This window comes from Astatotilapia calliptera, chromosome 16 (genome assembly GCF_964374335.1).
Source record: "Astatotilapia calliptera chromosome 16, fAstCal68.1, whole genome shotgun sequence".
Lineage (NCBI taxonomy): Eukaryota > Metazoa > Chordata > Actinopteri > Cichliformes > Cichlidae > Astatotilapia > Astatotilapia calliptera.
In genome coordinates this window covers 20,702,015-20,729,513 of record NC_137437.1, presented here as the reverse complement: position 1 = coordinate 20,729,513, position 27,499 = coordinate 20,702,015, and the positions used below count along the sequence as shown (strand labels likewise).

The 27,499-nt window shown below is 40.1% G+C and overlaps 3 protein-coding genes across 6 annotated transcripts in view; all 3 read left to right on the top strand.

Moving 5' to 3' along the window:
• The window catches only part of dcaf17 (ddb1 and cul4 associated factor 17), a 31,734-nt gene extending 24,597 nt beyond the window's left edge, over window positions 1-7,137 (top strand). For both annotated transcript variants that reach the window (XM_026144210.2, XM_080290418.1), the window contains exons 10-14: window positions 4,667-4,776; window positions 4,874-4,958; window positions 5,162-5,245; window positions 6,539-6,694; window positions 6,778-7,137. In XM_026144210.2, the coding sequence (XP_025999995.2) occupies window positions 4,667-4,776; window positions 4,874-4,958; window positions 5,162-5,245; window positions 6,539-6,694; window positions 6,778-6,885 (543 nt within the window). In that variant the 3' untranslated portion in view covers window positions 6,886-7,137. The remainder of the gene's footprint in view (window positions 1-4,666; window positions 4,777-4,873; window positions 4,959-5,161; window positions 5,246-6,538; window positions 6,695-6,777) is intronic.
• A 1,976-nt stretch (window positions 7,138-9,113) lies between these two features.
• Window positions 9,114-11,320, top strand: cybrd1 (cytochrome b reductase 1). The gene is made up of 4 exons (XM_026144890.2): window positions 9,114-9,407; window positions 9,921-10,129; window positions 10,426-10,580; window positions 10,681-11,320. The coding sequence occupies exons 1-4, from the start codon at window positions 9,221-9,223 to the stop codon at window positions 10,958-10,960; spliced, it is 831 nt and encodes a 276-aa protein (XP_026000675.1). The 5' UTR covers window positions 9,114-9,220; the 3' UTR covers window positions 10,961-11,320.
• Window positions 11,321-11,888: 568 nt separating this feature from the next.
• Window positions 11,889-27,499, top strand: part of LOC113008503 (dynein, cytoplasmic 1, intermediate chain 2a) — a 21,391-nt gene continuing 5,780 nt past the window's right edge. Inside the window, exons 1-12 of one of the 3 annotated variants that reach the window (XM_026145965.2) lie at window positions 11,889-12,028; window positions 13,507-13,618; window positions 15,572-15,683; window positions 16,852-16,939; window positions 17,990-18,049; window positions 18,403-18,512; window positions 23,000-23,089; window positions 23,269-23,431; window positions 23,523-23,622; window positions 24,709-24,834; window positions 26,937-27,083; window positions 27,168-27,281. In XM_026145965.2, coding sequence (XP_026001750.1) covers window positions 13,517-13,618; window positions 15,572-15,683; window positions 16,852-16,939; window positions 17,990-18,049; window positions 18,403-18,512; window positions 23,000-23,089; window positions 23,269-23,431; window positions 23,523-23,622; window positions 24,709-24,834; window positions 26,937-27,083; window positions 27,168-27,281 — 1,212 coding nt within the window. In that variant the 5' untranslated portion in view covers window positions 11,889-12,028; window positions 13,507-13,516. Of the gene's footprint in view, window positions 12,029-13,506; window positions 13,619-15,571; window positions 15,684-16,851; window positions 16,940-17,989; window positions 18,080-18,402; window positions 18,513-22,999; window positions 23,090-23,268; window positions 23,432-23,522; window positions 23,623-24,708; window positions 24,835-26,936; window positions 27,084-27,167; window positions 27,282-27,499 lie in introns of all 3 variants that reach the window. The other 2 variants (XM_026145963.2, XM_026145966.2) reach the window with 2 other exon arrangements.

Sequence of the window (27,499 nt, the reverse complement as noted above, 5' to 3'; positions counted from 1 at the left end):
GCAAGCACTAGGCGACAGTGGGGAGGAAAAACTGCCTTTAAACGGGCAGAAACCTCCGGCAGAACCAGGCTCAGGAGGGGGCAGTCAACTGCCGGGACTGGTTGGGGGGTGAACAGAGGTGGAGCAAGACGAGGCTACATCAGTTGAAGAAGCAGTATTGTCCCTCTACCGGAAAAAGCTGAAGAATCTTTTCTTCTTTTTCATGGACTTTTCCACGAGCGCCTTTTTGTCCAGGATGAGGGTTCTCAACTCCTCGATGGTTTCTGTGTTTTGCCTCTCAAGTTTCTTGCATGTTTGTTCCACCTGTTCTAATGTTGCTTGTGTTTCTTCAAGCTTTTCTTTGAGGTCTTTGGATGTTGCCTCCTGTGTCAGCTTTGCCTTCTGCAGGTCTGCATTTCTCACTTGATCTTCTTTGTGCAGGCCTTCTAGCTGCTCATTTCTTTTCTGGATATCGCGGAGCGTACACTGCAGGTCCTCATGCGTTTTGTCTTGTTTTTGCTTTTGGGCCTGCATTTCTGTGTTTTCCCGCTTCAAGTTGTTGAATTCCAACAATATCCCCTTAATGAGCTCTGAGTTGTTTTTGGCCATGTGATCAATCTTTTTCTGCATGTGTGAGCATCGTTTTTCTAGTGTTTCCTTTTCTCCCTCCAGCTCACTTGTTTTGACCTTCAGTTCATCACAGAATCCTTGCAACTTTTGATTTTTACTCTCAAAGTCCTTGATAATGCACTTTTCTTCTGGCAGTCTTTCTTTCTGTTGCTCTTTCTCTTGAAGGAGGTCTTTATTTTGGACCAATGTTTGTTCCAACTCTGCCTTCACCATTCTGTACTTTTCCTGCATGCCTTGGAGCTCGCGCTGCAGGTCTTTTTGCTTTGTGTCCTGTTGTTCCTTCTGTTGGAGGACTTCTTTATTTTTTTCTTCAGCTTCATCAAGCTTTCTTTGGAGCAGGTGATTCATTTGGTCCATGTATTGCAGATCCCACTCCATTTTATCAATCGTCGCTTTCCTGCCTTGAAGCTGCTCGGACATTTCTTTAACTTCAGCGCTCTTTTTCTTGTTTTCTTTGATGAGGGATACAATCTGCTCTCTGGCTTGAGCAAACTTGATCCCCCAGCCCTCATTAATAATGTTGATGTCGGGCTGGCGCTGTAGTGTTTCTTCCAGGTGTTTGTTTTGTGCTTCCATCTGTAAGCACTCCTTCTCCAGGTGACGTTTTTCTTCTTCAATTTGTCGAATTTTGTTCTGGAGATGGTTGTTTTCATTCCTACTCTCCTGTAATGCCCTTTGGATGGATAAGAGGCCATTTGGAGAAATTGGCCGGCCACGCGTGGAAGGAGAGGCGGCGAAATCTTTTTGTCTTGGTTGCCGTAATCTTGGATACATGTTGGCGTTTGTATCCGATGACTCTGAGAGGTTTCCAAATTTTTCTGTAGTGAACGTTTGAAGGCTGCAAACACAAAGGCTGCGAAGAAACGAACTGAAAATTGCTGTTTCTCACCCCTATTTATAGAAAAACTTCAAAGGATCCTTGTGACATCCTTGTGACATCCTTGTGACATCATCACTCCTAAGCCAATCAGATTGTCACATGACATTTTGGAATGTGGAATGGGGATATGTTTTTTTTTAAACACTTTTCAAATGTAACTTAATATTTAAGTGTTTCTTACTTGACCCGCTTAGTTGATTAAAAAGTTAATTGCCACGAACACCCCTAATGTTATATAACAGACCACAGAAAAAAGACAGGTTTTTTTCTACGTGACAGAGCTATAATAAATGTTTTGTTTTTTTAATTATCCTACTTTTTCTAAAAGGGAACATTATTTAAAGAAAATGTATTTAATTAAAAACTCTGTATTCATCTAAAGGGTATACCAAGAAGGGTGAGCTTCCTGCTTGAAAAGGAAATGACCAAAATAAATGTATTTCTCTGCAATTACAAACTCTGTGTAAACAGTCTTGGTGTCAAAATAAAGCTAACACTGGTGAGATGTCATCAGAGCTGTAAATATTACTGCAGATGTTACTATGTCAAAGTTACTGTGACTCAAACATAGAAAAAATGATTTTTTATTTCCCTCACCTAATTTTTAAAAGTATTTTATAGCATATAACACGTTTGAAAATATGCTTCGGTTCACATTTAACTCCAGAAAATCATAAATCAAAATATGGATATTACCTGTCCACAGATTCATGGTGCAGTAACTGCTCTTTTAACTGTCTGGTGTCTTTGCTTTGTTTGGTGTTTGTAGACATGGTTTACATGAGCTTTTAGCTGAGATTCAGAGGTTTCTGTGGACACTACTCATGTCAGCACTTATATTTTTGACCTCGTGTTATAATTAGAGATGGACCGATCCGATATTACGTATCGGTATCGGTCCGATACTGACCTAAGTTACTGGATCGGATATCGGAAAAAAATAAAATATATATGGAGCGACTGCCTCTTCTTGCTGCGACTTCAATCATGAAACTGATCAATGATCAGCTGATCGGCTTTTCTGTCGCGAGTCCGTGTCTCTTGTTTGCTTTTGGCCCACTTTGCACCAGAAAGAGGAAACCAGCAGCTGAACAACAGCAGCACGTTTAAGCTTGATCAGCTGTTGTTAGAATTTATTTATTATTACTTTCTACTCGAGGATCTTTTTCTACGTAGCTGACGCTGGTAACTGTGCAGGGGCGGATCTAGCAAAGTTTAGCCAGGGGGGCCGATAGGGCATTAACAGGGAAAAGGGGGCACAAAGACATACTTTTCTTTCTTATTCTCATTTAAAATGTCGAGCTTTTAATAAATAATTATCTGACACCCAAAGTTTTAATTTGATGTAAAATGAATAGAAGTCCATTACTGTATATAGTAACTATTAAGTCTAATATACCCTAGTAAGCTATTTATTCCTTTGGGAAGGTACCATCTGTGCAGTCTGCAATTTTGTTGAAGAAAGATGTTGAATCTATTTAATATTTCTTGAAAAATAATTGATTTCTGTGCATTTTTTTTCACACTGCATCAAATTAAGGTTGATTACGTCGATTAAGCATCATGAGGTGGCGCGTGAGGGGTGGTTCCCTATTTTTTATTTATTTATTTTTGTCTTTGCTGGGAGTTGGAACCCTATTAGTTAGGTTGCTTAATATTTATGCTAAGTACTCTTTAAAATACCAGAATAGGGAGGATGGTGTAGGTTTAAGTTTATTAGATTGATCAGTATTGCTGAACTATGAAATATTCTCTTTTGCATACAGGTATAACAGAATAGCTTTAGTGTAGTTGTTGTTTTAAACTTGAGTATGAACTTATACAAAATGCAGCAAGATATTTAAAAAACAGTTTTGTTGATTAAAAAACACTATATCGGATTCATATCGGTATCGGCAGATATCCAAATTTATGATATCGGTATCGGTATCGGACATAAAAAAGTAGTATCGTGCCATCTCTAGTTATAAACGATTAAACGTGATCTCCTCCCTTTTGCCCCCATTTTTGGGGGATGTAGGTGCTTAACTAGTTAAAATAACAAACATCTGTCTCCTTTTTTTGTGTCACATTAGAAAGAAGCATCAATATCTGATGAGAAGACTTATTAATTTGGCCTTGCTGTGTATTATTGGAGCGTTTGGTGCAGTTTTCTTCTTTTGTGGGGTTGTTTTTGTTCAAGTGGAGATGAATATCTTTAACAAGTTGATTTGTTCACATTTGTAATTTTAATTTTTAAGAGAAATTTGTTTTTTGAGTTTGTACACTATATGCATAGTGCACCATTTCCTTTTTCAGTATTTGTCTTTGGTGCAGTTTTCTATGTTTTAACAAAAGGGGAACAAAGGACATTTAAGTCAAGCTAAAATGATTTGTTTTCATTTTTACTTGGCCTTACTGAGGTGATGATAAGCGGAACATGCATTCTTTTTTTTATTTTTTCTAGTAATGTGCTGGAAAAGCTTAAAAATGGACCTTGAAAGTTAAATTTATTTAAAACCAACATCTGGATTTGGGTTGTGAAAGCGTCTGTGTTAAATGCAGAAACCACATCCGAAGTTCACTCTGACGCCTCTGTCTTTCTAAATGGAGGGACAGAAACTGCGCCTGTATATGTAAGAGTGTAAAAAATGCAGATAGTCAGATTAACAGCAATAGTATTTTGTCTATGTCCGCCATTATAGAAATTAATCTAGTGTAAACAATAACGTGGCGCACAGCGTGACATCAAAAACGGTGCACACCTTTGACGTTGCGTGAGTAAATCTCCGTTTTCCTCGTCGCCTAAATGCAAAAAGTGAGTTTTCGAAAATCTTCACGCTGGCAGGAGTTTTAAAAAAATCTCTGTTTTCAGTGACACAAAACGCCATTTACATGTGGATGAAAGGCCCAAACGGATAGAATCATAAAATCTTTTCAAAAATACCCATGTACATGTGGACATAGGCTTAGACTGTCCACTAATGTAACCTTGGGAATGTGTCGGTCGTGGGTCTGTTACAATGTTCTGCACTGTTGTTTTTTTGTTGTATCTGACTTCCTGTCTTTCTCACCTGCTCTTTGCATCTTGACCTTTTTGTCAAGAAAACAGACCTGATGGAAAGAGCCTTTAAGTTGTGTGCTAATTAGAAACTGTAAGAAATCTGCATCTTTTGCGTTCTGATTTTATTAAATTAGGCAACAAACGGAGTACAAGAGATGGACTCCTACTCTCTTGAGAACGACGGGATCTTCTTTCATCCTGATGATTCAGGAAGAATTATCCATGTGGGACCTGTCACCATAAAGTGAGTGCTCCGGTATTTATTTAACATCATCATATTATCTTATTTGCCAAATATACTTATTGTACAATATTTGTGTTTTGGTTTTTTTATATTCCAGTGTCCTAAAAATCCTCGGTGAACTGAACAGTGCTCTGCCATCTAAGGTCGTTGAGGATTTCTCCCTGAAAACCCACCGAAACAATGTAAGTGTAAAATTTATTTGCTTGAGATTTTTAGTTGCTGTCCTTTGCTTTCTGAATAAATGTAATTGACCTGCGATGGATCAGCCTTTTACAATAAATCAGCCTGGCTACAACAGAGATGGAAGTCTCCTATAGAGGTGAATTGTATGCGTATAGTTTATAATTTCAGAAAATGTAAAGTTTATGCTTTCCATCTCTTGTAGCCTATCTCCCAAGTCACTGTGACCTCATCAGGCCGCACAGTAAAAAAAAGATTTCAACAACTGGATGATGACCCATCTCTAAAGGTAAAAATAGGATCTAATTAAATTACTAACTTAAATACCAATATATGATTGTGACAGGAAGTGAATAATATTTTTATTCCTCTTACAATGCAGTAAGGGTCCTGACATTCTTGTTAATTACTTGAGTGACTTGATGCACTATGACAGAGCATACATACCCCTCTGGAGTACACCAGTAGGCTCCTCCTGTAGGATGTTGTGGCTTGCCTCACCATAAAAACAGAAAGGTGTTGACAAAATCTAAAAACTCCCAAGATCCCAATCAAGAATTCACAGCATGCCAGAACAAGCAGACCGTCTGCTGCCGTCATTTTTGAAGCCAGACACCACGAGACATCCCCCAAAGTCCCTTGCATGCCCCAAGGGTTTGGATGACAAAACGGATCCACAAATCCGGATTAAGTTGTTCTCTTATTTAAACCAAGAAGCAAACACAATATCAACATTTTTATTATTTATTTAGTTATATTTATATATATATATATTTGTTTCTTAATATAAATAAGATCTTTTTCTTCTTATTTATTCAAAAAGCGATATATATTAGTTTTTCCTCTGTAATAGACCTAAACAAAAAAAAATTCCGTTGACAATTTTATCCATCATGGCAGACATGACTCAATCCTGCCTACACTTCCTCTCCTGTAAATACCTCTTAATACTGCAAATCTGCAGCTAAAACTAGCAAACTGATGCAGGGTTTATTTCTCTTTGCAGCTGAATTTTCATGCAAAACAGTTTTTTCTTCCCCAATCAGCTGTAAGACGCTGATGAGGTATTGTCAACACCCCACCAGGCTTAAATAGATTTACAGCTCAGTGATAAAAATTCTAAATGAATGAGGATCTTAAGTCGAATTCAGTCATCATACAAGAGCCTCTGTCCTTAAAAACACCTTTCAGAGGTTTCCTGGCTCAAAATGGGCCTTTGGAGGTGAGTATGTATGTAACCTAAATTGGTCTCCATGTAACATAAGGCAGAGAGCGAGTGGGAGTTTCCATTTCCTGGGGGAAAGCCAAAGCCTCTTTTGTGTGCGCCAAAATATTTTTAGAAGAATAAAAAAAACCTGCATATTTATTTAAAGTGCAGAATATTCAGGATGGCAGCTCAATAGATTTTTATACATTTAATTGTCCTTACACATTTCCTCAGGTGAGATATGTGTTGGGTAATGTCCTCTGAAGAATTTCATTGATAAGCTTTCAGGTTTAAACACTGCAGGCAAGTAGAGCTGTTCATTAAAGAGAACATGGTACGTAGCACTTAATTCACAACGGCCTTTTGATTATGCAGACTTTCCGAATGGTGGAATATGAGGATGAGCTTGACCTTTTGGCAATCGTGGTAACCAATGGCGAGGAGGGAGAAGGAAGAGCGTGCATCCAACTCCATGACAACCAGACCGGACAATTACTGCGGACGATCGATTTGATTGAAACCTGGGATGAGGTGAGTAACTTGACATGAGTATGCAAACATCAGGGCGAGTAGTCTGGATGTGGATTAATGTGTGCTCTTCTCTTTTGTTTCAGACAAATAAAAACGAGGTGTTCTTCGACAAAGACACGATTGTTCATATTGAACAAAAGAACGCCAAGTTCTGCTGCCATGTTTACAAACTGTTCACCACCAAAACATAAGCGGTGCAAAACTGAATCAAAGCTGCTGTAAAGCTTTTCATGATCACTTAAGATTTTTTTTAATATGATTTCCTTCTCCTATATATATATATATTTTTTAAATATATGGATCTTTGCATCCTAAGTTCATATGATTACTCTTGATTATCACTATTTTTTTTTTCTGTTATGATTATTCTAAGTCTGTACCATTAAACTTGATCTGACTTTTTTCCTTTATTCTAAAAATAAAATAAAATATTTTTCCAAGTTGCTCTGTATTTCAGCCTTCTCTTTTTCCGTCATGCATATCCAAATTGTAAGATATTGATATTTACTCTGAGCCAGGATCTGAGATAGTTATGCGATTGTTTGCTTGATGTTAACAGTCAGAGCTGATGAAATTGCTTGACGCCATCCTAATGATGTACGTTTCAGAAAAGTGATTTGCCAGCTGCAGTGCACTCATGCAGATTAAATGTGGTGACAGTGTCACACTTCACAAATGATTGTCGCATGCAAATTGCGGGTCTATTTACATGCATGGGTTACAGATATGAGGTTTTGATTTTCCAAAAAGTCTCCAAATTAACGTGAAAGGAAAATCTCATAACAGGAACAGGAGTCTTATGTATACCAAGTTTCTATAATTTTTTATAAAGAGTTTCTGTATTCAATATAAGATGTAATACAAGAAAATAGAATGTCACAATGGGAAGTTAGGGTGATCACGTGTTTGTCTTGTCCCACATATTGAGATAGTATCACACATTTTGATTGACTTCAGTTTACAAAAAAGATGCGATGGTATTAAATATCTTAATTTTAGCTCTTAAATATGCTCATAGGAAATTAAAAGTAGCAGTACAATAAAGTATGTCTGTTCTTTACTGCATAGATCCCCAAATTGAAACCAGTTAGTTTGTGTGTTCTAGCTAACCTTTAAGTTAGGTTTATCAAAAGCATATATTATCTCACAGAATTAGTCAAATTTCCTTTGCAAATCTTGACACTTCTCAAAAATTAAAGGAGGACTTTAGGGATATCAATCTGTCACAGTGTGAATCCTTTTCCCCTGTCTTGGCACAAAGTCACAGCGGATGTGGTGGAGAGGTAACAACAAGACAACCCCTCCCCAAAAGGAAATGGTTTAGCAGAACTGTTCCTTTTCCTGTATCCCTTCTGACAGAAACATGCACGAGTAGGTCATTTTGTGGGCAGTGACACTGGCAGTGTTTCCACTGTCATTTACATGAAGCAGATATTGGTCCTGCTGCTGGGTTGATCCCATTCTTTGGCGCTGTCCAGCTCTCCTCATGTAATGGCACACTTGGTGTCTCCTCTAAATTCTTGAAACTATCCTTGGAGTATGTTTGGTAAATAATAAGAGAGGAAAACAATGTTCCAACATGAGAAGTTCTGTTTTGTATTCATTGTAAACAGTTTGTGTTTTCTGTCTTCTTTTTTTTTTTTTTTTTTTGTAAACTATATCCACAAATACCCAATAAAAATATTTTGAATAAAAAAACGATCCTTGGAGTCACAGCAAACCTTGCAACAGCACATATGGATGTTTCACCCTTGAGGAGCTGGACTACCTCTGTAACCCAAATGGGCTGAAGGTACTGACACCAACAAAAAGCAAAATAAAATAAGAGAAAAGAAATCAGCCAGGAAGGATAAGAAAAGAGCAATGATCTGTGGCCACCAGCTGCAAAACCACTCAAGTGTTCTTCTTTAATAAGTTTTTAAATAATGAATCTTCAGTTGTAACAAAAGTGGCTTTGAGCTTGTTTGTAGGATTATGTGTCTTAATGTTCCAACCCTAAATGTTGTAGCTGTCTGTCAGGGTAAGTGACACGTTAATATTTACAGTGTAGGTATAGCTTTAAAAGAAAAGAGCAAAGGGTTGTCTTCATGTTTTCTTTGTAATGTGTCTTGTGGTGCATTAGTAAGATATAAATAGGGGGGATAATGAGAAAAGTGCCTATTCATAAAACGCAGTACAAAGCAAAACCAGAGCCACAGATGTCTAGTCATGCCCACATGGCTGTTTCTTTAATCCCGCTGGAGCTCAGACTTTGAAGGACTGCGTAGACGTGGAGTTGTGTTGTAACGGGAGTCAGAGGGTGACGCAGCACCAAAAAAAACCCCCAAAACATCTTATAAAACCGATCCCAGACTCTCTTCTGTAACGACAAAAGTTGCAAAACACCCTCCCTCCAAACGTTTTCTCAGCTCGGGGTCACGTGACCGCGGTCCCTCCTCAACGGGCAGCGCTGAGTTGTAAGTTGTTATTGTACCTGACAGCAGCCGCTCCGGTCCAGTCTCTGCCTCTCCCCCGCTGCAGACGCCGATGGAGAACCTGAAGCACTTCTTGCTGGCTTTGTGTGCCGCCACCGCCGCCGGCTTTGTTTCCATAATCTTCGTCTTCAGATGGGTTCTGTATTTTAAGGAAGGTTTGGCCTGGGATGGAGGGCTCGCCGAATTCAACTGGCATCCGGTATTAACAGTCACTGGATTTATTTTCTTGCAGGGGATAGGTAAGAAGGGTCTTTATGATCTTTATAAGACATAATTGAGACTAACTGTTGAAAGTGCACTTCTTTTTCTTATACCACGACATCTGCGGGATTAAAAGGTGCAAATAAAAATCCAAAATTGACGTCTTCCTTCACATTTTTCAAAGACTTTTTCAAAGTGGGCTGGCTTGGATTGCTTGCCTGCCTGATTCTAGCCTTCATTGCGTAATGAGGGAATCACAAGCTGGCAGTACACTCGTCCTTCATCTAAAGAGAGAAACTTATGATTGAACATGCACTGTGACATGGCATATAGATTTTACATGCATTACAACACCTGTGTGCTTTTTTTCCCCCCATATGATTTTCATGAGGCTATGAGACCCAAACATTACATCCTAGATAGTATAAAGCAAGTAAGCCTACAACTTTAGAAATATGTAGTCAAATTTATTTTATTTTAATTAAAAAAAAAAAAAAGCTTTATTGTTGCCTTAAGTTGTTGCTAACTGCCTGTCTTACTCTCTCTTGCAGCAATAATAGTCTACAGGCTCCCCTGGACCTGGCAGTGCAGCAAACTCATGATGAAGTTCATTCATGCAGGACTGAATTTGTTAGCCTTCGTTTTTGCTGTTATAGCCATGGTGGCAGTTTTTGACTTCCACAATGGTGCCAACATTCCCAACATGTACAGTCTGCACAGCTGGCTGGGCCTCACGGCTGTTATACTGTACGGTCTGCAGGTAAATAGATGCAATCATTTGGTATTTTTAAAGCAGTTACAACAAAGACCTACTTTTGTTACATATTGAAGATAAGAGTGTCGTCTAACATTTTACCTAAGAAGCACAGTTATTGCAGGGTTTTTGTAGCTACTACTACCATTAGACTGGACTGTTAACACATCTAAAGTATAACAGTATAGCTTTCTCATTTTTCTCTGAACCTCTTACTGGTGGTTCTAAAAGACTAAGTCATAGTGGACAGCAGTCTTCAGATCTGAAGTGGGTTTTATCTGTCTCTCTCTTTCAATGGGCAGCTTGTTCTTGGAGTTGGCATGTACTTGATACCAGTTACACCTGTGTCCTGGAGAGCAGCGTTTATGCCTCTCCACGTCTACAGCGGTCTTTTACTTTTTACCAGTGTCATAGCCGTGGCACTTATGGGCATCACAGAGAAACTCATCTTTGGCCTGTAAGTATTAAAATAGAGAGTGAGAGTAGTTAAAAATGAGATGAATACAGTGTAAATGCTGAACAGTGAGAATAACTTTCCTCTGTTTACATCACAAAAGGAAAGACCCAAAGTATAAGGATTCTCCCCCAGAGGCAACTTTTGTGAACGTACTGGGAGTCCTCCTGGTGCTTTTTGGAGGTCTGATTCTTTGGATTGCCACTCGAACATCTTGGAAACGCCCCAGTGACCAGATCTTGCATAGTCTGCATACCAATGGGGGAGGTGAGGACAACAGTAAAGTCACTTCAGCATTGTCTCAACTGCCGGATGGATCTGATGCTCACGGTGCTGGAGATGCCAGGAAGAGGAGTAACAAATTTGATGAACAGGTTAACTGATAGAAAAAGTAAAAAAAGAGTGGATTAATGTATGTGCAACCAGTTTAAACGAACAAGGGAAATCAAAAGGAACGCATCAAATTGTTACATTCCTGTACCGCTCTTTGTTTCTTTTTAGTTTTCACTCTCGCACCTTAAAGTACTTCATTTTGATTTTTTTTTTCATTTCTCCAGTGTTTATGTAAGTGCATGTAAATAATGGTGAGCTACTACTGTATTAAGATTACACAATGATTTAAAAATAGGCATACACTGCACAATTTAATCACTGCAGGTTTTCTATACACTAAATACTCTATTGTATTTTCTTAGTTTGATACTGACAGTATATTTTATAATAAACATTTGATACATATAAAATGTCTCCATTATTCACATTGCAAATTTAAATCAGTAGTGAAAGAGAGAAACTACATGCTCTTGATAGTGATTGTATTGTTATTATTGTAGATGTTAATATTTTTTTAATATATATACATATATTATTTTGCATATGTGAAAAAAAAAACGTGGAACATTTAAAACAGTACTAACCAGGTGCACTAATTAGAAAAAAAGAAAGAAACCAAGGTTGTCAGAATCACTTCTTTCCTTGCCAGCAGGGTGAAGGAAAAGTTCATAAATAAGTAACGCAGGATTTTGGATCGCTTTAATTAAATCCAACTTAATTCGAGCAAAATGTGACTGAACATCAAAAGTTGACTGCAGTATGGATACTGCAGGAATTTAAAAAAAGTACATGCATCACATGAACCATTAGGACTGAAGGTCCTTGATACGGTCTTTTTAATAATTTTTTTTTCTTAAGAAACGGTGAAAAATTAATTGCGGATACGAGCAGCTGACTTCAGCAATAATACTCCTGCTGTTAATTCGCTACCAGAGTTGTTGACAGACTCTAAACTCTGCATGCTTGGCATGGCCTGGAAATGACAGCAGCACAGCCACGTCAAGGCGGAGCGGCTCTTTTTGGCTCTACTCGGCACCTGTACTTTGGTCGAGAGCCCAATTGTTTTGGCTCAGTGTTGATTAAAGCCTTTTGGTGACAGGTCCAAAACTTTCTGTAAGGTTAGTTCTCTACACATCACCATCAATATAACCGTAGCTTCACATTGCTGTAAAAGTATGTCTGTGTTCGTAAGCGAACTGTCTTTATTCACCGTGTGGTCAGCGTGACAGCGCTGCAGACCGGAGTCCGGTTAACTGCTGTAGCTAGCTGCTCTAACTAGCTTCTATCAAAGTGATGTATCTCTAGCCGTTATTTTTGGGTTGATCTCTAGGGGGAAATATTCTATTGCCTTGAAGTCAGCAAGAAAAATATAAAAATAATAAATGGAGATAGTAGTGGGTGTTTATTAAGAGAAAAGCGCTGTAATGCCAGTACAGTAGTTACTAATAACACGGAAGGCTACTGTTAGCAATAGCCGAGGCCCTTGCTGCTTAGCGGATTTCCCTTAAACTGCAGTGTAACTAATAAACAAAGCATCATAATGCTTTGAGTTCATTGGTACATTAAGCTAATATGAACCGGGAATAACTAACTTACATGGATAACGTAACACCGGGCCGGGTGAGGTTAGCGGGTGTGGGAGGTTGAACGGACTCTAGGGTGGGGCTCTCTGTTAGCTAGCTAATGACAATGACTGGTCAGCCAGTCTTTACATGAAGCGAAGAAATAATACACGGCTAACACATTTAACTCAATTACCCAGGGGGGAGGCTGAAACACTCGTCGGTTTAATTGTGCGGTCAGTGAGAGGTTGGGTCGATACAAGCTGTCGGAAATGTCGTGAGAGGCTCCTGAAGCTGTTATGAGATGCTTGGCTTTCAGTTATGGTATAGGACACCCTGTAAACACAGCGAGACCACTAGGGCACTTCTGATGCTTTGATATATAAATAATCTTTGGAAAGTAACAGTTTTTGTATTTTTGCCTGATTATTCAAAACCCAATCGCATGGAGACTTTAATCACAGGACTGAGATGTGTTTGAAGGGCAGATTTTCAGCTTTAATTTGAGGGGTTTAACCAAAGATTTGCATGAACTCTTTCGGAGTTACAGCCGTTTTATTACGGAGTCCTCCTAATTTTCAGAGACTCAGAAGAAACGGGACCAACGGACATAACAGGACTGTTGTTAATTCTTTACAACCAATAACTGCATGACGTCAATACCCCATGGACATCTTCAAATGCTTTGTTTCCTCTCTTGACATGCTCTGCCAGACCTTTACTGCTTGTTTGTGGGTCTCTGTCTTCAGTATCTAAAAAGCATGCTTTATTGGGCTAAGAGCAGGTGACCATTGAACAGTATCCCACTTCTCATTTGCACTGTGAACTTGCTGTCTGATCAGTTTTGCAGCATTTGGCTAAATCTGTGAAACGAATTAAAGCTGAAAGCCTGCACTTCAGTCACATATTGAAATGACAAACATTGTGTCTTTGTCCAGATACTTTTTGGCTATAATTTTAGCTGATAAATACTTTATATTTCAGACTAATCTTAATCGACACTTAATATAACAGAGCTGTATCTTTTTATACAGCTTTGGCATCATGTCTGACAAAAGTGAGCTGAAAGCAGAGCTTGAAAGGAAGAAGCAACGCTTAGCACAAATCAGAGAGGAGAAGAGAAGGAAGGAAGAGGAGCGCAAGAAGGTATGCTAACAATGTTTTGTAAATATTTAGTTCACATGCATTTACAATGGTCCACATTAATCGTCAAACTTATTTGGCCATTTGCATATGAAGTTTAGAGTAGGAGAAAGTGGTTAATACACACAACACATCCCAAGGCCCTTGACAAAGAGATAAGGTTCTTCTGAGAAAGGTAGGTGAGAAAGGTATTTATATTAAGATAAGCAACCCTGTTCCATTAGTGATAATGTTTTTAATTTCTAATCCAAATGTAACCCTGCAGGTATTAAGGGTTTCTGCGTTTATATAGATAATAAATTCCACACCATTTGTTTTGAATGGCAAAAGTAAGACAGAAAAGTAAAATGTTTTTCATGGATTGATTTTTCTCAACTGACTGATAGTAAGTAGATTGCATTAACAAGCTCAAGTTGGGCCTAATGTGATAAAACAATATGAGGTGGCTAGTGTACAGTATGCATTTTCTTCTAGCAGAGTAGCTGTGTTTTGGTAGATAGCTATATTGATGCCTTTTGTCAGTCTCCCTCTCCAGCCATTCTTGGCTATATTACATAATGTTTTTTGAACTTCTATAATGTGATTGGAATAAAAAAATAATCCGATATTCCACTGTAATTTAAAAGCACGTGTAGATCATTTGATTGTTTCCTGTTTTGACTGTTTCATACTGTTCTGACAATATAGAACTCTTCTTCTTAATTGATATTTGCATGTTGCTACTTTTAGTGTGATTATTTCCTCCACATCCTTTGAACATATAATCCATCCTATCCATAATAGCTGTATTTCTTTGTGGTATGAAGGCTACAGATTATTGAATGGGAAAGGAAAGTTGTTTTGTTCTCCAGGTTTGTCCTTTAAGGAGGATTTTCCCCAAATTCTCCAGTTTACATGAGTTCTTACTTAGAACATTTACTTCCTGGTCGCAAGGCTTATGTCATGGAGCAAAACCTCTCAGTGAAACACAGATTGGATGAAAGTAAAACAACACTGTATCATGACTGCAGCTTTATTTTGTAAGATATGTGCTCTTAACCAACCTGTCGCTGTTTTAAGTAAGGGTAAATGCACTGTCCCACTGCCCACGTATGCTCAGTGCTACATTTCTGGCTAAGAAGCCAAACACTAGGTCATAACAATCTTATCTTGACACATTAAAATACAGTAGCTTTGTGTGCACACGAGGAAAAGCAAACCTCAGACCTTTTCGTCTTGCAATTCGGCCTGGAAATGGTAAAATGACAGACATCAGCAGTGCCTTTCTCTTAAATGATGGTGATGTACAAAATCTAGTTTGCTCTTTGTTCAGACGTATTTAATAGCATCCATCTTTTCGGTTTCTTCTTCTCCAAAATATCTCTCCTAGCATTTGATAGCCTACAAACATACAAGCATACACCACTTTATTCTGTTCCTCCAGCTCTTTCTCAATCACACACTGAAGAAAAGTTTAGAATTAAACATCTTGCCCAAAGACCCTTTGACATGTAGGCTGAAGGAGCTCAGGGATCGAGTCACTGACCTTAAAATTAGTGGATCACCTTCTCTCCACAGAGTCACCCCAAATTAATGTTATGTATCCTTGCTGGTGTTCCTGCAGATCAGCTCTTTGCTGCACTTGTCATATCCTTTGGCAGTAATAAGATTCTTGCACAGAGTGCATCATAAAACAATTAAGTACTAATTTTTAATTTAGAGAATGGGCTTCCTCATAGCTGTGAATCACTAAAAAAGTCATAAATCAATATTAATGTGTTGTGTAGTCCTGTGATAGACTGGCAACCTGTCCAGAGTGTACCCCTCCTCTCAGTCTATGACAGCTCGGCTTTAGCCCACTTTGGCACTGAACTGGTTAAGCAGAAGAGACTGGATGCTTTACTGTATTGCCTGAGATCCAGTCAATTTAATATTGTTATCATTGGTGTTTTTATGTTTGTTTGTTTTTATTTCTAGGCGGAACTGAAAGAGGTCGTACTTCCTCAGGATGACTCTGACCTGGAGAAGAAAAGACGTGAAGCTGAGGCTCTTCTACAGAGCGTGGGCATAACCACAGATGTTACAGTTGGTATGTTTTATTTTACATAGAGCTCTATTATGATACCTACTTTTTAACTGTACACCCTTAGGAAAATACATGCATATCTAACTGAGCTCAAACCCCCAGTGCATCGCTGGATAAAAAAATGAATCTAGTTTGCATACACATACAGTTGGGTCATTGTACTAGAACTATGTTTTGACATTGGTGTCTGGGTGTTCATGTTCATGGATGAGCAGTGCAGAAATCAGCTTTTTTCATTCCACATCACTCACACCAGAATATTTGGGGTAATAAATAAATGATATAAAATTTCAGTTTCTAAGCACTGCAATCTTCATTAATAGTCATATTAAATCACTTGATTTTGTGCATAGATGCAGCATACTTTGGACTACTTAATAAACATTTCATTCATTTTTGTCTGTAATGGTTGTGCTGACTCCTAAAATTGGATTAACGTTTTAAAAATAAGAAAGAAATGTTATACTTCTCGATGCTGATGGATGCGAGAAAACGCCACCATAATAGTCTCATTTTCATGTGGTGGCCATTACAGTTATTTCGTATCAAATATGCTGGAGTACAGATCTGAAGTAACACAAATGTGTCACTGTTCTTTTGTAGCTTTATATTAGACATTTTCTGAGCTGTGACTATGAAAATTGTGGCAAAACTAAATCCAGTTGCCTGGAAGATGAGGCTAATCATGATATTATTACTATGATGAGTTTGTGTAAATAGCTTGTCAAACATGAGCCTCACTAGATGATGATGATGATGATGATAATAAGTGGAAGGATGGATAAAAATGAAACATTTCCAAAAATATACTAGTATACACACAGTGGTTTTTAGAGCATGGTCATATTGCTAACAGCAGATGGCAGAAGAGATCCATATAAAAATCTATCAGAGTTTGCAGACGGACCCAAGTAAGACATTCAAAACAATCATGGTTGTATTTTTGATACTGCTAGTTTTTAATTGTATTTTTTTTGTCTTGCATATGATTTAATTGATGAAGACAGTACAATTGTGCTGAAATCTCCTTTCCCAACATGGCTTGAGCTTGCAAGAGTTTACGTTTATTATTTAGATTTGTGCATTTTTCTTGCTTTACACAGAGACATTTATATTGTATTGTACTGCTATAAACAGTTTACTGATGATTACTGTCTGTCTGCCTGTGTAGTCCCTCCTCCCATTTCTCCAACTGCCAAATCTGCGGGCACACCGAGTGATGCAGGGAGCCAGGACTCTGATGGAGCTGTGGGACCCAGGTACACACACTGTCTCACAATCTGCACTTGTACAGTACTTGACAAGTGCATAAACAGTGCAGACGTCCCTATTTCAGGGGGGGGAAAGGCCAAAACTGTTTCTACCTGAGGAATAATAATCAAATGCTTGGTACTTTGTTGATTCTACCTTGCTTTTTACTTCAGCATTCTTTTTAACTGTTATGCTTATATCTGCAATGTATGTTTCCAGTGTCTTTGTCACAGCTTAAATTGCAGAACTGTTTTGCAGCAAATTAGTTGTGAAGCATTTTGAAAACAACATAAAGAAGCTTGTCTGTTCTGCTTTCTTATGCTTGGCATTACTTTCAAACTCTATAAACAAAGCTTATGAATACCTGTTAAGCACAATTGCATTAACAGCAGCTGAGTTAAAACATTTTACAAAGTCCTACATCATTACAGTGAACGATGACGAATTCCTGCCAACTGAGTGCATGTTTATTTCATTTGTGTGCCATCGAATTAGAACAATCCTAAATTAACAATAAAGCAGCAGGCTGCTGTGACGCCTGGGGGACTTCTTAACCCCTAATTAGAGCCCCTTCCCAGTGCTGAAACTCAAGCTCCCCCAGTGTCCCATCAGACCCAGTGAGTTGTTCCCCCTACGTGTTGACTCATTTCCCTCACCAGCATGGCCATTTCCTACACACATGGAGGTCATGTTTTCTCCCTGAGGGTTCTCTCCCCCCCCCCCCCCCCCCCGTCGGCACAGCACTCAGTGCTTTGGTGTGACACAGTTCGGCCTGAACATTACACCCTGTGCCATCGCACACAGGGTCTGTGTGCCCATGCATTTTAAGCAGATACATTTTTCCATCTCTGGGTTTATGTAAACAGATTCAAGCTTAATTTGTAATAAAGAAAACTCATTTTTTGGGTGTTTGGATATGCAGAATGATTTTAATTGTGACCTAGGATTCAATCAGCATGTTTGTTATGTGCCATAATGCTAACTTTATTTCCTCTCCTCATTTGTGCTCGCCTGTTTCTCTCTCACTAATGCTGCCTTGTTGCTGTGACACTAACCAGGAATCTGCATTGGGACTCTGACCCGTCCACTCTTCAACTTCACTCTGATTCTGAGCTGGGGTACTGGACACTCTCTTCTCTCCTTTCCTGGTCATTTTCCCTTCTCTCAATCTATGGCATGATTACTTTGTCTTTCAAAGTCATTATTCAGTTAAGACAGATCAGGAAAACCATGTAGGGATGCATGCAGGAATGGTGAGACAAAACCTTTTAATTATTTACATAGTTTTAAAAACTAATATGAAGTCGTTGCAATCCCATAAACGACTAATTTACTCACTTTAATCAGCAAAAGATCCCACTTGCAAGGAGGTGAGAGTGGTTATAGATGTAGCACTGTGTTGTATGTTTTTGTCTTTACTGTCTCTTTCACTGCGATTTTGTGCAAAACTTGAGTTGTTCTTTCCTTTTAGGCGTGTAACTCCAAAACTGGGGATGGCCAAAGTTACACAAGTGGACTTCCCACCACGTGAAATTGTGTCCTACACGAAAGAGACCCAGACCATTACTCAGGCGAAAGAAGGTGACTCATGAAGTGTTATAGGTTAATGTTGAAAAACGCAGTCAAATGTGTGCGCATGTACATAACTGCGTGCCTGCATGGATTATATCATATCATTCTTCTTAACAGGGTCTCTCTGAGAGCAGAAGTGAACAAGTGCAAGAGATTTGATTTTACTGAGATGAAAGAAAAGGAAAAATGAGGCCCAGGAAACATAAGAAGTTAGGGCAGGGATTAGATTCTGACAAGCTCTGCTCCTCTGAACCTTCCAGCCAATGCTGCTTTGGTATAATTAATGAGCAGGATGAGAAAGCCTGTGACAGGAAGGAGAAATGAGATTGGAAGGGAAGATATGAAATGCTGTGCATAGGACGGCTCATTCTCTCTGAAGCGTGTCAATATGTATGTAATAAAGTGTGGTCTAATCAGGTGACGTGTAGAAAATTCTGAGGTGGCATGCAGCTCGAGTAAGATAAAATTGTGTGATTTTGTGGAAAACTACAAGCGGAACTAGTGAAGGACGAAGAGCATCCCAGTGTTCCTCATCGCTCTTTACGCTGGACTCTACTGGGCATTGTAAAACTGTGTTAAACAACGATGGTTTCTGCCAGCTGTTCAACACTGGGGCCCCCCTTCCCCTCTCTGCCACTATGTAATCATTTCATCAACTCCCTCGCTTCCCTGTCTTCTCCCTTCACCGAGCAGGCACATAACAAAACACACTCAGTGACATTGTGCATTTTCACACCATCACTTGTGGCACTCGATGAGACGGCATCCCCTTCCCAGCTTGCTCCCCTTGGCGCATTTCTGATGTGTGGGGTGGCGTCAGGCCTGGTTTCTGATTGAGCGATTTATCATGTTGTCAAAAGGAAGCAACGCCGCAGCACTCTCAAGGTCAGCAGGCGGTGGCATTAGAGGGTAGCGGCTGCCATGCCCTGGCTGCTCCAAACTGAGGGTTCCCACAGTGTCAGTGAGACACCTCGGAAAAAGGAGTAAAAGATTTTAAGATCACCTGCCCCATTGGCACATAGAATGTCCTCTGAGCAGTCCAGGAGAAGCCATCCACATTTTAAAATAGTTGGAAATGAGAATAGTATATCACTCAAGAACAACTGGATACTCGTTTTCTTGGTGTATGAAAAAACTCTTGATATCTGTGCTCGTATAAGGATCACTTCCATTTTTTAAATATTTGATTTCCTTTTCTTATTAATTCTGTTGGGAGTGACCAGGAGGGTCAGTATGTGAGGGAGTAGATCAGAGGGACAGCTCAGACTCAGCATTTTAGAGACATGTGCACAGGAGGCATAGTGGATATGTAGGACAAAGGATGTTGATGATGGAGCTGCCAGGCTGGTGGAAAAGTGGAAGCCCAGAGAGAGGGTTCTTGGATATAGTGAAGGAAGACAAGGATGCAAAGGATAGGGTGAAATAGAGGCAGGTGATCCTCGGTGGGGAGCTCTAAAGAGGGCAGCCGAAGAAGAAAATGTACTGTCTTCTTATAATTAATCCCAGCTTTTGGGAATTAAACAGTGAACAGCACTGTGCAAATGTTTCAAGGCATATTAGCTGTTGAGATTTTTATTCATTACACAGTACCTTCAGGAAAACATCTGTTTGGCTCCCACATGCATATTTCTACATCACAGCCACCCCAAACACACAGCTACACGGCTCTGTCGTCTATGACAACGAGCCATGCAGCTGATCAGGCACCCACAGAGAGCTGATTTCAGCATCGTGGGGTCAGTCTGAGATTACATGAGAAAGCAGTGACACACTGAAGAACAGTGGCGAGCTCTCCACAAAATGCTTGAGCCAAACTACCTGGCAAAAGCCTAAAAAAAAAACAAGTGCACATAGACAAAGTGGAAAGGACATAGAAATTATACAATGTTTTTTTCTGCCTAATAAAAAAACCCACATTATTTTTAAAAGCACTGCCTGCCCCACATTCAGTGCATTGGAGATTAATTTTTTCCATCTGTAGGTAGCTTCAGAAAATTTGTTAGTTTAAGCCATTAGATTGTCGAATATGCCACCGCTGCACGATTCCCAGATTGCACTAGTAGGTAATATGCAGCATCAGTATGCACTCCTCAACAAGAGGCTGTAATTATGGCATAAGATATTGTGGAAGGTTGGAGGTTTGGGAGTACGTGTGGGGTGGAGGGGGAAGGCTGGACTGGTTCGTCTAGTACAGCATTTCAAAAAGGCTCGTCAGGAATATAAGTATGCAGAGCAGTTTAGTAAATCTAATATTTAATTGAATGTGATTGTTTTAATCACGATGAATTCAGAGGCAGGTCAAAACTTTTAATCACAAAAGCCCTTAATGGTCTTCTTGTTTGAAGTGCCACTTGTAATTGTGGTCAGCTTTTATGCACTTGATGATTAGTACCCTTAAATATCTGTTGTATCCTTCTCTCATACAGTAGCTAATCATTTGGAATAAAAAAATTGAGAATATTCTCCCCTTTTTTTTCTGTGTATGATTTCAGCACCTATGCAATTTGTTTTTTGTTATTGTTCATGTAATAGGGTTTGCTGATGTTTTTATTTGCTGCACTACTAGATGCAACTACACACTTTGGAAAGGCTTTTTGTACGCTGGTACTAGAAGAGGTCTATTTCAGCATACAAGAAATGATAGTTCAGATGTACGTGTGAATTGGTGGAAATTTGTCTTCTATGGTTTCATTATTGGGCTTCATGTTGCACATGCTGAAGTCACAGCCTTGGTGTGTCTGTGCGTATAGAACGCGGATGCCACCTGCAAGGTCATTTAGTTTTGTAGTTGCTCACCACTGGCCACACGCCATGTTTGCATTAATATATTGTCTATTGAGGAAGACTTGTGATTACTCCCCCACCACCACTACATACAAAAAAAAGCTTTTATGTCTTAAGTGGTACAAAAGCCGTAATTGGACCTGCTTTGCAGCTTTGAGAGGAGGTGTCAGCGTATGGGACATTGCTGATCCGTGTGAATTCTGTTAAATGCAACCCACCCACCCTTGCTATTCCCCCCCACCCACCCACCCCACACACACGCACATCCCCAGTGGGGTCACCAGGATCACTAGCTTTTCTCCAAATGGCCATTTTGGCTGGCAGGTGCATTATACCCTTTATTTTCAGATTGTCTGTCCGCTCCTAATGCCTGGCAGGTTGATTGCTCTGGCTGCCTCACCAGGGAAAGGGCTGACGAGCACGGCCGGGACTAGCTGAAAGACAGTGATTACTGTTTTCCTTTAAGCCTGATTGAGGCCCTTGAAAGGAAAGATTTTAACCTTCTCCTGTTGGTTGCAGAGTATGGCCGCACATTGAAATGGCTTGTGTCATCAACCCAGTTCTGTAAACTCATCAGTGCACCCGGTAACCTTCATCCCCCAAACCTCCATCTGAGAAAGGGGATAAATCATTTTATGGACAAAGTGACAGATGACATTATCATTTAGATTATCTCAGTAGGAAGGAAACTCTGGCGTGTGGTGCTGTCATCTTAGATTAACTGTAAGGTTCATACAAAGATAAACGCCTGTAGGAACCAGGCGAGTATTTCCACTTTCCTCATGAATCTGTTTTGTCCTTCTGCTATTATTTTTTTTAAGCATAGTCTATATAGTGTCTCTAGGAAATGTGTTTGAAAAAGATGTGTTCATCTTCTTTGAGGTAGAGCCGGTGTGCAGTTTGCCAGCTGGTGTGGCCTGTATTTTGTCGTACATTCTCTGAGGTTGAATAGGAGTTGCAGGACCTCCTGCTAGGATGGTAATTGCACAGGCTTGCCGTTCAGGGAGAAGCTTGTCTCGGGGCAGCCATGCGGAAAACCTCTGTGCCATCCCCATGCCACCTCTGAAGAGCACAAGACAATCCCAGCATCACCATCTGCTTTTGCACCATGCCGTCATCTGGCTAGTCCAATGGGACGGGCCTGGGCAGCTGCTCCACAACCTCTGCCCCGTGGCCTAGAAGGGGGCAACCTACTAGTGGGACACAGAGGAAACAGCTACACTGACAGCTAGACTGTCTATTGAATGGTTAGGGTCTCATTAACAGTTGGGAAAGACAGGGGTCCCTATGACAACAAGACACCCGCTGCGCTGTGTCCCTTTAATACAAATGACAAACTTCCCCGCTTTACAGAGGCAAGTTCTTTTTGAAAGGAGACATTGTGCTGACAAACCAAACAAATGCAAGGGAGAGATACAAAATCAGTCTATTGCTGTGCCAGTAATCACTGGGTGGAGCTTTTCTTGAAAGAGAAAAATAATGAATGTGGAAAATGTAGTGACCAAAAGGTATGAAATGTCTGTGTTTGGAAGCATACTCATTCATTTTGTTAAAGTTGTTTATTTGTTGTTTGATTTTTATACCTTTTAGCATTTGAAAATTCCGAGGAAATGATGATCATAAACATACCGTACTCGTTTACTACTTACACAGGTTATGTTGATTGAGAGTTGTTTTCTAATGTTTAATACGGGTATCTTTTTCATCAACAGAGGAAGAAGAAGAGGAAGAAAGTGCTCCACCTCAGCAAGTAGTTGAGACTCAAGCTGAGAAAGAGGACCAGAAAAAGGAGGAGGAGGAAGGTACTGCAGAAATGATAATTGAGATTCTCTGCTGAAATTGAGGCAGTTTAGTTAACACTTAAAATATGTAATTGTTACAGATTATCTATATAATTGAGGGGATCAGATTGCATAAAATAATGGCTACTAGCACCAGGGATCTTCACGACATTTCACTGTGTTTTTGTTTCTCCATTTAGCACCCCCTCACGAGCTGACAGAGGAGGAAAAACTCCAGATCCTGCACTCGGAGGAGTTTGCAGATTTCTTCGACCACAGCACTCGCATTATCGAGCGGGCTCTATCCGAGCACGTGGACCTCTTCTTTGACTACAGTGGCCGTGACCTTGAAGAGAAAGAGGGGTAATTCTTGAGCAGCTAGTGTTTTTAAAACTTGTAATTGGTTTTTGAAGAAGTGCTTTTTATTGATTTTTGGTGCTTTGTTTTTCCGCAGTGAAATCCAGGCCGGGGCAAAGCTCTCGCTTAACAGGCAGTTCGTGGATGAGCGCTGGTCCAAACATCGTGTTGTCACCTGCCTGGACTGGTCACCCCAGGTCATTTTTCTTAACAGAGTTTTCATGGTGAAGCCAACTAGAGCCTGGCTGATAGTGGACGTTACAGACGTTATGTTTGCAGTCATATTGAAATCATTAAGTATTAACTTTCACAAACACGTTGGCCACTCACCATTGAAGCTACTGCTTGATTATGCTCAGTTTTGATCCATACTTTGGTGTTCTGCAGACAGTATAATAAAAAACCCTTAAAGATTTTCATATATGGTCAGTATTGGCCGACAGGTATTAAAAGTTTGGCCCTAAAACCAGCATTTTAATACATCAACTCAGAGAGACAGTCATGGATCATCTGCTAATCCTAATCCTTGTGTCTTTGTGCTGGAATTCTGCTAAGAGCATAATTGTTTTGTAATTGCCTGTTTAAACGACTTAGATTTGCACAGCCATAATGCTTTATGATTACATAGCTTGAGTTTGACAGCATGTTCTTTCAGCCTCAGCTCCCTCAGGAAAAGTAAGTTACGTCCCATACAAATTGTCACTTAGTCGGAGGCCGTAATGATTTGTTTCCTCTGGTGTCTAAGGTCATTTAATGCATTATTGTGCAATGACTTGTGACAGTGATTGAACACCAACTCTTTGTTCACTGTATTTTCTTGCTCAGAGCAGTATCCACACCCTTGTGATGTAAAGTGATGCATCCACTGTACTTAAATTTAAGTATTAAAAGCAGCAGAGGTTAATCGTTTGTCAACATCTGGATAGTGTTTCTGCAGTCTGTGTTTTTTGAAATGCACTGGGATGGGTTTGTGTTTTATGAGATCCTTACTGAGCTGCTGAGTCTGCTTCCGTGTTCTTTTGAGCCCTTGCAGAACTGTAGCTTTTAGTTAAAATTATGCAAAGGAATAAAAACATCATTTACCAACGTTCTTCGGGGGGTAGGGTGAGTTAAATGAGCCATAAATCTTGGAGGAAAGGGTTAGTCATTCTCGAAGGCATTCAGCAGCAGCACTCGGGGCAGGCAAAGCTTTTCCACTTGGAGCCAAGCCTGGGGGGCATGTCTGCCTGCCTCCCTCTGACATTCATTCAGTCTGATTTTTTTTTTTTTTGGTCTGTCTCCAGTATCCTGAACTGCTGGTTGCTTCATACAACAACAATGAGGATGCTCCTCATGAGCCAGACGGTGTGGCTTTGGTGTGGAACATGAAGTACAAGAAAACTACACCGGAGTACGTCTTCCACTGTCAGGTACTAAAAGCAACTTTAACTTTCCTGTCCTTTTACTAACATAACCCAGCACCCTCACGGATGGCTTCTTCCATGACAAACATGGAACACGGCCAGCCATCCTGTCAGGCTCCCTGCCTCCTCCTCTGCTCCCATACCCCCCCTACCCTCATCCACATTGTGAGTTCACAGTACTGGCATCCACCTCCACCACATCTATGCACAAACACATGTTCATGAGGCGCCTGTGAAGACCTGTGGAGTCGGATGGAATCTGAGCACCGCAGCAGGATTAAGCGTGTGGGGCAGGGCTGGTTATCATGTGCATCTAAACAAGGGCCCTGTGTTCAGACAAGCTAGCTGGGAGACCAGTTGAGCTCCTCCGCTCTGCCCAGCCTTATTACAATGCTTGCCCTGAGGCGCCTTCACCAAGACAAGTTGAGTAGAACCACATGTTTTGGCCTCCATAGCGGATGTAAATGGAGGCGTGTTGCTCAGATGAGTAAAACTGAACAGAAGTGTTAACATAGTTTTCTTTTTGCCTCCAAGTCAGTTTATCTATGCATTAAAAGTTTTGCCAGGGTGACTTTCTGGGGAAAAAAATGTTATAGGTGGGGTGATGAGTGTGTGTAGTCCACCTAAACCATAATCCAAAAATATATACTGATCTTATCGGCCAGCCTTGAGGTCTGTTTATTTACACTGTGAGAACTGAGGCCCGAGTTATGCAAGATGTGTTTAGTTGTACTTTAATAAAGAGGGAACATGCAAGATGACGCAGAAGAGGAAGTCTGTGTTTTCCATGTCCATATTATTGCATCTTTGGAGATTTTAAGTGCTACTGATGCAAATCTTTGCAGTTTTTTACAGCCCCACATAGGTTTGACTTGTGGTTGAGAACATCAGTGGGAAATGGGAGTTATTGTGACTTTAATTTGTATTTCTATTTCAGCAAATAAATCGCTTGAAATAATTACATTTGCTCTCAATAAAAATCAGTTTTTTAGCTAAAACAGCTCAAAAAATGTTTGTGTGGAAGAATTCAAAATTAGCAGCAGTGCAAAAATCAACTAGTAGCATAAAATCTCAGCATGCTTGCTGTGCCCTCTTCATGTTGCAGGGCTCGTTACTTCCATTTTCTTTTCAGCTCGTCAGTTTTGGGATAGTTTCCTTGAAACGACAAGTGGCATGATGTCCTCACTGCTGTAGATTTCCATTGGCTTGTTACTCTATGAAAACTCTTTCCCTTCTCATCACTCGCTCCACAGTGCGGTTACCTAACCTCAAATAATGAGCTATTTTTTCCTCTTTCGGGGTCATTTGGTGCCCTTGGTCAATAGTGTCACTGTTTTCTGAAATAACAGTAGTGTTGCCGCTTGTTATCTTGGAAAGTGGTTGACTGTTTAGACTTATTTTTTAAGCGAAAGAGGCAAATTAAGACTGGGCTAAAATTAATAACATTAGCTACACAGTGGTGCAGCGGTTAGCATCATCGCCTCACAGCAGGAAAGTCCTGAGTTTAAATCTACAAGCTGACCAGACGCCATGATCAGCTCTTCCTGTATGTGCATGGCTTCCATCCAGGTATTCCAGCTTTGTTCCACAGCCCTGAGACATATTTGATAGATTAATTGGTAATTCTAATTGGAGAATTGCTGTCTGTCTCTCTGGTACCCTGCTTTTTATCCCACGACAGTTCGGAAAGTCTCCAGCCCGCCTCCACAAGTTGAAACTGGATAAATGGGTAGGAAATTGCAATGGGGAAAAAATTGAATACATTAAAAAAAATGTTATACTTCATATGTAGCACTTCTCTTAAAGTTACAAACTGCTTCTCAGAATAAAACATTTTATAAAATTTAAAAAAAATTATAAAGATGTTCTGATAAGAGTATTTCAGGTAAACTCTTCAGTAGTGATGTGACTCCAGTTGGACTGCTCCACGCTTTAGAGGCTACGTTGGCAAAAGCCCGGTCACCTTAGTTTAACAGCCGATCCCTCAACATTCACGGTATCTTTGTAAACTGTCTCTGAGCTTCCATTGTTAGCTGCGGCTGTCTCAATATAAATCTCTATTTCATTTTTCCTTGCCCAACCCTTCTTGCACCCTTTCATTGTGACAGTCTGCTGTTATGTCAGCGGCGTTTGCCAAGTTCCACCCCAACGTTGTGGTGGGAGGCACCTACTCGGGGCAGATTGTGCTGTGGGACAACAGGAGCAACAAGAGGACCCCTGTGCAGAGGACTCCCCTGTCAGCAGCAGCACATACGGTACAGTAAAGGTCTGACACAGTGGGCGTATACTTCATTTATATTTAGCTAAAAGGTAAAATTTCCCCGTCACTGTCTTCGCAGCACCCGGTATATTGCGTGAATGTGGTCGGCACCCAGAATGCCCACAACCTCATCAGCATCTCTACTGATGGCAAGATGTGCTCCTGGAGTCTGGACATGCTCTCTCAGCCTCAGGTAACATATAACACAGGGCAGACGCTGAATGTGTGCTCTGCTGTAAAGAAGTTAAAGTATTAACCATAAAAATAAGTTTTTATAATGATAATGCATCAGACTTTAGCAAAGACAATATATTTTCTGTTGTTTTCCTCTCTTTTTCTTCTTTCACATCGCCCACATGCTTCCTGTCCTTTGCATTCGTGCTACATGTCAGACATTTTGGCTGGACTCTT

Coding starts and splice junctions, on each gene's coding strand:
- cybrd1 (XM_026144890.2), top strand. CDS start 9,221: ATGGAGAACCTGAAGCACTTCTTGCTGGCTTTGTGTGCCGCCACCGCC. Junction 9,408..9,920: donor TATTTTCTTGCAGGGGATAG/GTAAGAAGGGTC, acceptor TCTCTCTTGCAG/CAATAATAGTCTACAGGCTC. Junction 10,130..10,425: donor TTATACTGTACGGTCTGCAG/GTAAATAGATGC, acceptor TTCAATGGGCAG/CTTGTTCTTGGAGTTGGCAT.